Below are 11,618 nucleotides of genomic sequence, written 5' to 3' on the forward strand. Positions count from 1 at the left end.
GATGTGGGACCAACTGATGCTCTGTCGCTACAGGATGGAGAAGTTCTCATAAAAATACATAAACAACCCACTTCCTGTACATTGTGATGGATACAAAATGGAAGAGCCCCTGAATGGATCTTTTTCTGCCATATTTCCTCACCTGTAACACAACATGACATGAAATGAATTATCTCTAACTATAATAGTGGTTTTATTGCAAGCGAACATGTTGTTCCATCACCAGCTGCTGCAGCGTCTCTAGCGGAGTGAAGATGAGCAGTGAAGGAAGAGCTGCTCGGCTACAGGACGCTATCTTCTGGCAAAGACTAGTATTGCGCCCGAGCAGAGAGTAGTGTGTGTGATGTCTAAGAGGCTATGTTAGGAAAAAGGTTAAGAAAAGGGCAGGGGAAGGGTCTCATACTTCATGTTCCCTGGACCAACTATTACGTGTAAATCATGACACTATTCAAAGCTAACATGAAGGTAGAGTCCTTATGGCTGGGTAATATGGTTGAGATCGGTAGAATATAAAGGATAAGTCCCCATGTTTGAAAATACAGACTTAAAACAATATTCATACTGCGATTAGTCTTCTTGTCCATCGTGGCCTTGAAGACGCCTATTCCCTCTTTGCGTCCAGTGTTTCATAAGTTAAAACATGATTTAAATTACTTGGCTTTAAATGATCTCAGACAATATGATCCATTTCCTCATTAAAGAGCATATGACGTCTGCCATCATTATTGTGACAAACACTTCAGGTCACAGATTGATGAGGTGTGTGAATGAAATGTACAAGGAACCATCTGCACAGCCCGACAAGAAACCAAACCACTTCAAGAAGTGTTAATAATAGATAACAACATCAAAGAGACTACACACACAAATCAGTTTCATTTGCTTGGCTCTGAGGAAATGAAACGCTCTGGGTGAGAAAGATTTTCAAAACTTGAGATGTTTTTGTTATAGTATAGCCGATGTTAGATATTTCAAATAATCCTAAAGTACTGACACTAAACAATCAGCTGTAAAGAAATATCTAAATATCAGATGTGAATAAGGACACAGAAGAAACAAATCACACAACTAACTGTTTATTAACTGACACACAACATGAACAGTGTTTGTGTGTGAATGTAGTTCAGAGAGTGTCAATACAAATAGGAATGGAGGGAACATATTAAAAAATGTAGCAGGTCTTCATTTCTTTTTGCCCGTCAAAGCTTCAACTGCAGCGGCGGCAGCTGAAGCTGCATCTGCTTTCAGCTGCTCCTCTCTCTGCTCCAAGAAGAGTTTGTACTCATCAGCTGAGAGACTGAAGAGAAGGAGGGAGGAAAAGAGAGAGAGGGGGGGATAGAAGGAGAAATTATATTCAGTTACCCCAAACTCTTACTTACTGCTCAATAAAATCTAACCTACTGTCAAAAAAAAACAACAAGAATTTTAATACAAATGGACAAATGTCGAAGAAAAATCTTCGTTTACTCTTAACCAGTAACACATAGACTGATATTTACACATCTGAACAACATCTCACATGTTTAGCCTTTTATTATAACCAACATGATTCAAATAGCTCTAGTGGTTGTAGAGATACACCCTTTTTTTAAAGGTTAAGACTCAAAGAGCAATGATCTTCTTTCTGGACTCAACACCGTGCAGCAGTGTTCAACACCTTTGCAGGGAGAAATCCATTGTTAAACAGAAAGAGGTACCAATTCCTCCACATGACAGCGCTTTCAATAAATCATAATGCACTGCAGCCTCAAGACATGTTGAGTTAAAAGTAAGGGAGATAAAGGGATTCTGGGAAATGGACAATATCATTAAGTGAAGAAGAAATAGATGTGAGGTAAGTCGGTAGAGGATTGGAGGAAGTTCACGTCTGTAAAATCTAAAATATTCTGATACAAAAGCAAGGTGTGAAATCTCTGTGAAGCTTATAGCATTCAGTCTCAAATACCTACTGCATACTGATTTTATAATACTGATTTATATTGTATATACTGTTTTATACTGTTATACTACTAACAGGATATAATGCAACACATGCACTGATGCGCTTCAGTTCAACTGTGACGAATCAACACAAATAGACACCTACATACTTTTCCATGGGTTTAGTGGTTAATATCATAAGCTGTTTTACCACCATCCACTATATATATATATATATATATATATATATATATATATATATATCTATATATATATATATATATATATATATATATATATATATATATATATAGATATATATATATATATATATATATATATATATATATCTATATATATATATCTATATATCTATATATCTCTATATATATATATCTATATATATATATCTATATATCTATATCTATATATATATATCTATATATATATATCTATATATATATCTATATATATATATATCTATATATATATCTATATATATATATATCTATATATCTATATCTATATCTATATATATATATATATATATATATATATATATATATATATATATCCTATAGTATGTACACTGAAGGTGTTCATGTTACTGTGGCAGCTGAGGTCCTTCGCTGTTATCTTGCCTGACCTCTGGTGGCCGTTAGGCGGCATTGAATCTGTGCGCTCCTGTGTGTCTTTGTTCATTTAAACAACTTAATACAGAATAACAACAACACTCTCCTAGGACAGGACCAGCCTCTCATTGCTAGCATGCACAGCGGTCCAGTTCATGGTAATTGGGGCAAATCCTGTGAAATGATTAAAACAAAGTGCACAGAATCAGAACTCACTCGTTGACAATCTTGATGCCAAGCGAACGCGCTGAGCCGATGATGCTTTTGACGACGTGCTCAAGGGAGGCGTTCCTCATTTTGAAGCACTCGTCCAGAGCTTTCACCTGAGCGATCTCATACACCGCCCGCACTGACACCATCCCCGCGGTCTCATGGCCTACACACACAAAATTTATATACATAAAAGACACAGAAATTCAATAAAACGTACAAAAAGGGTTTGTACAAAATAGGACAAAATGGTGTGCGTGTATGTGTGTGTGTGTGTGTAGGTGATGCCAGGACTCAATCGCTGAAACGGGGCTGGAGATAGCTTCATAGCTTTGAGCATAAAAGGAGGCAATCCATAATTCTCTTTTCCCACCACACCACCAGCACTACTTCCTCCCTCTGCTGGAGTTTGTCCGCAAGTCATGAATACAACATCAATCACAGCGAAGCTCAAAACAGAGCCCCGGGAGAGACGCGTGTCCGTTACAGGATGGACTCAGCGGGCGGATGATTGGAGTGAGAGCAGACGCATCAGAGCATCTCACCTGTCTTGCCCGCCCCTTTGGAAATGCCCGCTGCTTGCTTGAGGAAGTAAGACACTGTGGGCTGGCCAATCTTCAGGTCATACGTTCGGTCGGGCTGAGGAGACAGAAGAATCACAACTCAAGACAGATAGCCAGGACTCAGTAGTCGATAACATGTTTTTCACAATTATTCATTCATTTGACTGTTCTGTCTCTCTTTTTTTTAGTCAGCCCACTGTTGATGTCAAGCTTTCTGTTTCAGTCGGGAGATACTGTATCAAGTTAACAATGGTAATGGCTCTCATCTAAATTCATACATATCTTTGAAACAATGGGTGTTTAGTTTCAGACAGCTGTGTTCATTTGCTGCATGGCTGAAATGAAAACCGTCGCCTTCATCTGTTCGCTTAATGGGTTTGAAAACACCGCTCTGGCTGAATTTGTCTTTATTCTTTTCTTCTTCAACATGCACTTGACAGCTTCATGATATCGGTGCGTTTTGCAGGCGAGAAGTCCTCCTCCTCACCAGTTGATGATCCATGAAGACAAGAAGTAACATTGAATAAATAAACAGCATCGTTCTAGGATTGCAGTTAAAAGAGACAAACACAATTATATATTTCTCATAGATATGTTTTGTTTTGAAAGGCTTAAACATGCGGATTATCACTATTAACAGCACACAAAACATTTCACCATGTGAAGAAATGCAGAGCTCGACAGGGCTGACGTTCGTGGTTACGGTCACTGAAAGCTGCTTCAGAGGCGTCAGCACACTGCCAGAGCAACTCTGGTGGAGAAATACTAGATTCATCTGTTGGGTTTAATATAAAAAGCCTCTAAAAGCCACCATGTGTTATTCTGTGTAATTGAAGGAACTTTCAAAAAAAGTAATTCAACCTCATTATTTTTCTGAGAAATCAAACAGTAAATGTGTCCTCGGTGTTCATAACGTTAGCTACGGCCCGGACAAAATAAACTCTTTCTCAGTCTGTGACCCTCGAAGATCAGTGAAATAATGAAGTCGATGAGTGATTAAGTTTTCCTTTGTGTCTAATACTGATTTCAATCATTTTCTAATTGAAATTCTAAGCTGAAATATCAATCTAATAAAGTTTGGACCTACTATTCACAAGAGGATAAACCACTGCAAACATTTCGAAGCACATTGCTTCGTTGCAAAAAGTATTGAAGTCTTCATAATTGACGCTATATGATTAAAGCGAAGAGAAACTGGACTCGACAGCCTGCTGGTCTTCAGAGGTCACAGTACTGGAGCGCAATACTTTTGAAGGAGGGCTTCTGTCGATTTATTTTATACATTGAGCGCTCCCTAATTACTGACCGTGCTCATTGCAAAAGTTACAGAAACCAAAACCAAAATAACACTAAAAAAATTGATTTATTCCTCCAAAAAGTAGTTTGTCTCTCGTCTTATGACGGCGTTTTACTTCTAACATTTTCTTTGACGCTTCAAAAATCATAAAAGTGGCATTTATTTGTGAAGAGTATCTTGTTAAACTAAATATCTTAAACTGGTGTTTGCCACTGAGCTTATTTTCTGCAATAATCCAAAATCTATGAGAAAAGTGCTACTGGCCATTAGTCAAGGGAGCCAGGGCGATGCTCTCTTCCGGGTTGGCCTACTGAAATACATCATCCATCAGCTCTCTATTTTACTCTTAATCAGAGCCGAAGCTTCAATGTTCGTTATCAACAAATCTGTTTCCATATCACTCTGTCACCTTCATAGATTATTCCACATCAGCCAAGCGTTGAATATCTTTTGGGAGATTTCAAGGTTATGTTGAATTTTCTTGCGCAAATTGAAAATGGTCATAAAAGAGGTGGATGGAAACACATCTAATGAGCTGAAAGAGACCATCTGCTCTCCAGCCCTTGCTCACTCGCTCCTTCCATCCTTCCCTCCGGGCCAAAATCAAAATAATCTCTTCAACTACTCTGACCTCTTTCTTTTCGTTCTGATTCATTCTCTGGTGGAAGACCTTTATGTACTAAAATGTGACAAACGGATACAATCAATTAATCATCTGAAGGAAAGATCATGGGGTAATAAACTGCTGGCTGAGGCGAGAAGATAGCACAGAGCAGGTGATTTGTCATCAGACCTGTGTTTTGTAACAGAAGTGACCTTTCAACATGGGGCAGAACAACTATTGGTTGCAAAGGTCCGATCAGTCGCTGTAGTTTCCTCCATTTTACAAGATGAAGCACAAACATTTACTGCACTGAGCTCCTGACGGGGAAAATGAAGATTAAAAACTACAAACAAAGAGAAGGAAAGTCATTAAGTAGGAACATCATACAATTAACAAAAAACTATTCAAGGTTGATAGCTCTCTAGTTCCTTTGTTCAACATTTTGAACTCCTGTCTCTCAGTTAGATGAGAGGCATTAAGCTTAGCATGACGACAGAAACAACTAGCCGTGTCACAGCTCTCAGAGTCGCTCACTTGCCTGTAGCCTCTTAGTCCGGTTACATATTTGTGAATTAAAGAAATTACATAATGTTAACTAGAGGGCGACAGGTCGGCAGATTTTTTTTTTCTTTGGACAGAGCTACGCTAGCTGATCCCCCCGGTTTAAGTATGCTAAGCTAATTGAGAAACAATTAGCTCTGAGAAACATTCGTCTCAGAGGCTTAAACATCTTGCTTGGGCACATTAAACATCACATTCAGTAAAATGGGAAGAGAACAAACACAAAACACACCAGCAGATGGCGATGATGGGCAGCAGCTCGGCTCCACATGTGCGATGGCAGAGCTGTTGCTGCATATTGCATATCAAAGTACATTCACGCCTGAAAAAGGATTAGGCTTCCCCTCCTTTATCACAAACCTCATTACAACACACATTTACTCAGCCAAAAGGATGCAGGATCCTGATTCGAAACAACACACAAGAGGTGGAAAGAGGGGGGGGGGGGTTGAGTAAAATAAAATCTACAAGCTCATAACACCCCTTTCTCTGAGTAATTCACGTTCCATGCATGCACTTAATGGTTCTTGACTCAAGTTCCTCTGGGCATTGCTTCATTAATGAATGCAAATGGTTAGGATTACTTTAGTGGTGGAATATGAATAATGGAAGTGCTTCAGTAATGTCATGCAGCTAGTGCAATTAACCACAAAGGTGGGAGGGAGGCGTGCTCAGTGTGAAGGGTCAGTCATGGGTTAGAGACGCTCTACCTTCACATGGATCTTGATCGGGAGAGGGATGCCCTCCTTCAGCTCTTTGGTTTTCTCATTGAAGTCCTTGCAGAACTGTCCGATGGGGATTCCTCTCTAGATTGGAAAAACAGAAGGATGGCAAAATGATGGAGGGTCACTTTAAAATGTTTGAGGAATCTGAGTCCGCAAACATTCAGCTGAACGTCACGTGTGTCACACTGTGCTGCCAGAATACAGAGACCCAAGCTGCTGTCAGTCACAAAACTGAGCTCTGACTATATTTGCCCACACGAGTGGTTCAGGGTCCGGGCGTGCCACAGTATCTATAAGTGCTGTGTGTGTGTGTGTGTGTGTGTGTGTGTGTGTGTGTGTGTGAGAGAGAGAGTGTGAGTGTGAAAGAGAGAGAGAGAGAGAGAGAGAGAGAGAGAGAGAGAGAGAGAGAGAGAGAGAGAGAGAGAGGAGTGTGTGTGTGTGTGTGTGTGTGTGTGTGTGTGTGTGTGTCATAACATTTTGGTAGATATTTTCACACTGCATTCTAGTCATTCTTGTTATATTCTCACTGAGATGCATCACTGTGTGTGTGTGTGTGTGTGTGTGTGTGTGTGTGTGTGTGTGTGTGAGAGAGAGAGTGTGAGTGTGAAAGAGAGAGAGAGAGAGAGAGAGAGAGAGAGAGAGAGAGAGAGAGAGAGAGAGAGAGAGAGAGAGAGAGAGAGAGAGAGAGGAGTGTGTGTGTGTGTGTGTGTGTGTGTGTGTGTGTGTGTGTCATAACATTTTGGTAGATATTTTCACACTGCATTCTAGTCATTCTTGTTATATTCTCACTGAGATGCATCACTGTGTGTGTGTGTGTGTGTGTGTGTGTGTGTGTGTGTGTGTGTGTGTGTGTGTGTGTGTGTGTGTGTGTGTGTGTGTGTTTGTCCTTTCTGTTGTTCCACTTGGAGTGTTTGTGTGCATGTGCATGTTAGAGTGAGTCTGTGGCTGTCACTCCAGCTATGACTGAATGCATGTTGGTGCCCAGAGCCGGAGAAACAGAGTGATGAATGAGCCTCACATTTTTCAGCTCCTGCAAGGCCAACCAGAGCGAAAGCAAAATGGATGGGTGACATTAAGCCAACACTCGGCCAACGCTGCTCCTTTGCACCATCCTTCTTTGGAGCTGAATTCAGAGGCAAAGACTAATAAAGAATCTAATTATTACTGCTGGAATATAAACTGACCTTCACACACCATGCTTCCCAAAGGCAACACACACTGATTGAAATGTTCATTTCAAAAACGGGGCGAAGAAAAGAAAGCTTTTTTTATTTTTATTCTGCTTAATGGAGTCACAAGCTCCTACTGCTTCCAGGGCGGCGCAAAGCACGGCCCTCCGATTCAAATAAAGGATCTGAGGAAAAGTCAGTCATCCCGAGACATTTTCCAATGACAGCACGGGGAAGACATTTATTTGAACTTAACGGAGCAGAAACTTCTCTGAACATCAGTTCCACTAAAGGCTTCAAAAGCACCTGATGAATGTTAATCAGCAGCTTGATCTACGTGACCCCATCGCTCCATTCGGGTCTGTAACGCTACTCATTACCCACTGGCGCTCCCATGCATCCGCTAACAAAATAATAACAAACTGATTGAAATTTCAACACATCACACGAGTCGAAGCAGGTTATTGTTTCAGAGCTGATGGGTACTATTTGAATTACAATATGCTACTAATGAAATGAAACGCAGCTACGTCTCTGGAGCCCTCGACAGGCTCTACCTTCACTTCCATGCTTATTAATAGTAATCCCATGTCAACCTCACTATCTTCTTCCAGTGCCCTTCCCTCCCTCCATCCCCCACAAAACAACATAGCAAGGGTAAACAAATGGAGAGGGAAAACCGAAGGAAAGTCTAATTAAATATGGATTAGTATAAAGGCTGTGATGTTGCGTATGAGTCAAAGCAAACCCTCGGGCCCTGAATGCCTCACACATTCAGCTCCCAGTCCTTCCTTTCTGTTGAGCCCATGTCGGATAATGATCTCTCCCACAGTCTCAGATGGCCCTTTCATGTCACACAATGCCATAAAAGAGCCTCCCTGACCAGCCGGAGATAAAGCCTGATGCTTCTAAAGTGTGCTTAAGCACGGACGGCGAGACATTATGCAGACAGAGGAGCGGCTGCTCTAAAGATAGACAGAGGCAAAGACTTCACACGGCCTCCTCGACAAGATAGTCCTTTACTGTTGAAATAGGATTGAACAAATATTTTGAAAAAGGCCTAAAGAATGGTAAATAAGCGGATGGGACACAAAGGCCCACCTGGGGATAGCAGACAGTTTGCTCTCGGCTCTGCACACAATAAAGCATGCACCAGAGACAAGTAATCATATTTTAATTAAACCGTTCCACAGGAGTCCAGGCATCTTATCCTCTGAAGGTGGCAGCGTGAGGCTGTTTTATTTTGGCCTTTGGCTATTTAATAGTTTAACTGCAGTAATTACTGTGATTGAATCATGTTGGTAATCACAGTCTTTAACTGTGGTGGAGGGCTGGTGTGCCATCAAAGCAAGGTTCAAGGTCGGCTCCTGCAACTTTGCGTGACATTTAACAGAGAGAGAGAGAGCGAGAGAGAACTGGAACAGTAACATTCATGGTCTTGCCAAATTGCTAACCCTGCTCACTGCATCTGAGCATCTAATCATCCTCGAGTCCGAGCTGCTGGATAAATCCTCCCTCCTCCACCATGACTGATTAGAGCCGAGTGCTCTCCAGTACAAAATGGCTGCAGCCTATCACCCGAGGCGGGGCCTTCCACGCCGGCTGTGGGCGAGGACATTTAGCCTCAAAGACTTCTGAGATCCTGGGTATCGGGATTAAACGCTAATCTACGAAGATATTTCTCGCCGTCAAATCCAGCAGCGACAGCGGTGAGTAATTGCTCTATGATCCATTCAAGATCAGCGCAGCGGAGCCTTATTACTCATAATTATGAGCAATTAGACATTTGCAATTAAAATCTGGGAAGTGTCCGTTTGATTTGACCCTTCCACCAAATTCTCTGCAGTCTTTTTTGACACTCCCTCCGTGTTAATGTGATTGGGCTTTCAGCTTCACTAACTCTTTTTAACAAGATGTAGCACTGCATGGCGTGGCAGGATGGGGAGTGCGTGTGGGTGGAGGGGAGGGAGGAGAGCCGGGAATGAAAGAGAGATAGCTGAGGTGTATTAAAGTTGTCAGAACGTGGCCGATGATCGTCGCGGTCAATATTTGAACAATGAAAAGGAATTTGTGGAACCAAGGTGAACAACGGGAGAGGAGGCGAGTGAAGCGAAAGGCCGCGGGGGGTCCTCATGAATATGGGTGAGTGTGTGTGTTTATGTATGAATACTTCTGCCTCATTTGAATCTGACAAGACTATCTGTTCAAGAGTGGATCTTTGTGCATATTAAGCTGCCAGGGACTGCTGACGGTGAGGAAGTGTTCACTGTGTGTGGTCGCAGGTGTTTCTGAATCTGAGAGAACCGGGCTAAAAAAGAAATGGAGAGAGGGAGATGAGAGACAGTGGGTGAGTAGGTCAAGAGAAGTATTGTGCTTATGCAAGCGTGGCAAACAGGGAGATAAAGGACACAGATGCAGGACAAAGCTTGAGGGCAGGAGGCAGGATTAATTGCCCTTGGCACACAAGGCCACCTAATAAATTGCCCCGGGCGATCGGCACAGTGGGGGGGGATACGGTGGCGAAGGTGTTAGGGTGGGGAGAGGCTGGTGGGAGGCGAGGTTAATTAAACTCTTCAGCGTGAAACACCCTCATTCATTACCTTCATTACCGTGTTCATTTAATCGGCTCCGCTGTTAGCATTTTATCACATTCTGCCCCATTGTGGCATCATACAGCTGATTAGGTTTCATGTTGAACCCGTCAGCTGCAGAGGCTGAACAGCAGGTCAGTTGAGGTCCAGCAGACACCCGTACATATACAGCCGCATGGCACAAAATAAAATTAGTTCACGCTGGACATACATTTTACTTGATTTTCTGCTCTGGAATCGGTGGATTAGTCTTAAAAGTGGAAAATGAAAACGATTTTCACCCCCCCGTCTCCAGTGAACTGTGCTGATGCCAATATACAGCCCTGCACAAAAGAGCAGAGGAGCGCTGCTCACACGGGCATGAGCGCCGACCTGACGGAGCGGACCAAATTCGGGACTCATCGTTATCACAACCAAAACAAGCCAAAACTACAAAGAGGTGTTCCTGTCGCCTGGATCTCTGCTGAATATAGAGGCAGACTTCACTTTTTTCGTCTCTGGCACAAGAAGAAGAATTTGCTGTTTGAGGGCATGGTGAAAGCAAGCAGGCGGCAGGTGGAACAAAATGGATTGCATCACGACAAAACATCCCATTTTCAACTCCATTAGGTCCACCTCACAGTCCTGACAGTGTTGTGATTTTTGCCACTTCAAATGATTAATCACGTGCGGAGGCTGCAGGAGAAACACAGGAACCTTAACTGCAGGCAGCTGAGGCTCCACGCCGGAGATGTCTGAACATTCACAAGACTTGCTGACAGGTGGAGACACATAAAGAAAGAGAGCCAGAGGTTGGAATAAAGTCAGACTGCAACAACAACAACAGCAACGGTTTGACAAAGCTTGGTCCGTGTTTGTCGTGTATTCAGAGGTAGTGAATTGTGCATGTTAAAAGGTGTTATTCAAAGGGGAACTCTGCCAATTTTACACATCAAAGTCTGTTTAGAGGTCTCTGGGAGCACCACTGCATACATGAACATAGTTGAATAAAGCCTGTTGTGGCTCCAGAGGGAGTTGGATGAATTGCCTCAAGTGATGTCACAGGATACATCAACTGCCACAAGCATTACACACTCAAAAGGAAGAAGAATGTGTGGGATAAAAAGCCCATGAGTTAGACAATGCTAAAGCGGTGCTCTATTAATATATGCAACACACTGAGGTGATACTGAGAGAAAGAGGTGAAGGGACCGAGTCCTACATGTTCGTGGAGGTCTGTGGAGCATGACTCAGTGTTGACGCCTTCAGCGTTCTTGGACAGTCTGTAACCTTCCAAACTTCCCCGATCATGTCTGAAGCTAAAAGTGATGACTGGACAGCCTGTCCGGCTGGCTGCCCCTCTGCTT

The 11,618-nt window shown here is 42.3% G+C and overlaps 1 protein-coding gene across 1 annotated transcript in view; it reads right to left on the bottom strand.

Annotated features, from left to right (window-relative positions):
* Positions 1 to 1,095: 1,095 nt before the first annotated feature.
* The window catches only part of mrpl11 (mitochondrial ribosomal protein L11), a 34,263-nt gene continuing 23,740 nt past the window's right edge, over positions 1,096 to 11,618 (bottom strand). The window contains exons 3-6 of the mRNA XM_068592496.1: positions 6,498 to 6,593; positions 3,308 to 3,401; positions 2,769 to 2,928; positions 1,096 to 1,297 (exon numbers count right to left, since the gene is read on the bottom strand). Coding sequence (XP_068448597.1) covers positions 1,183 to 1,297; positions 2,769 to 2,928; positions 3,308 to 3,401; positions 6,498 to 6,593 — 465 coding nt within the window. The 3' untranslated portion in view covers positions 1,096 to 1,182. The remainder of the gene's footprint in view (positions 1,298 to 2,768; positions 2,929 to 3,307; positions 3,402 to 6,497; positions 6,594 to 11,618) is intronic.

This window comes from Clinocottus analis, unplaced genomic scaffold, assembly GCF_023055335.1.
Source record: "Clinocottus analis isolate CAN_PGR_092001 unplaced genomic scaffold, fCliAna1.0.p SCAF_10, whole genome shotgun sequence".
Classification (NCBI taxonomy): domain Eukaryota; kingdom Metazoa; phylum Chordata; class Actinopteri; order Perciformes; family Cottidae; genus Clinocottus; species Clinocottus analis.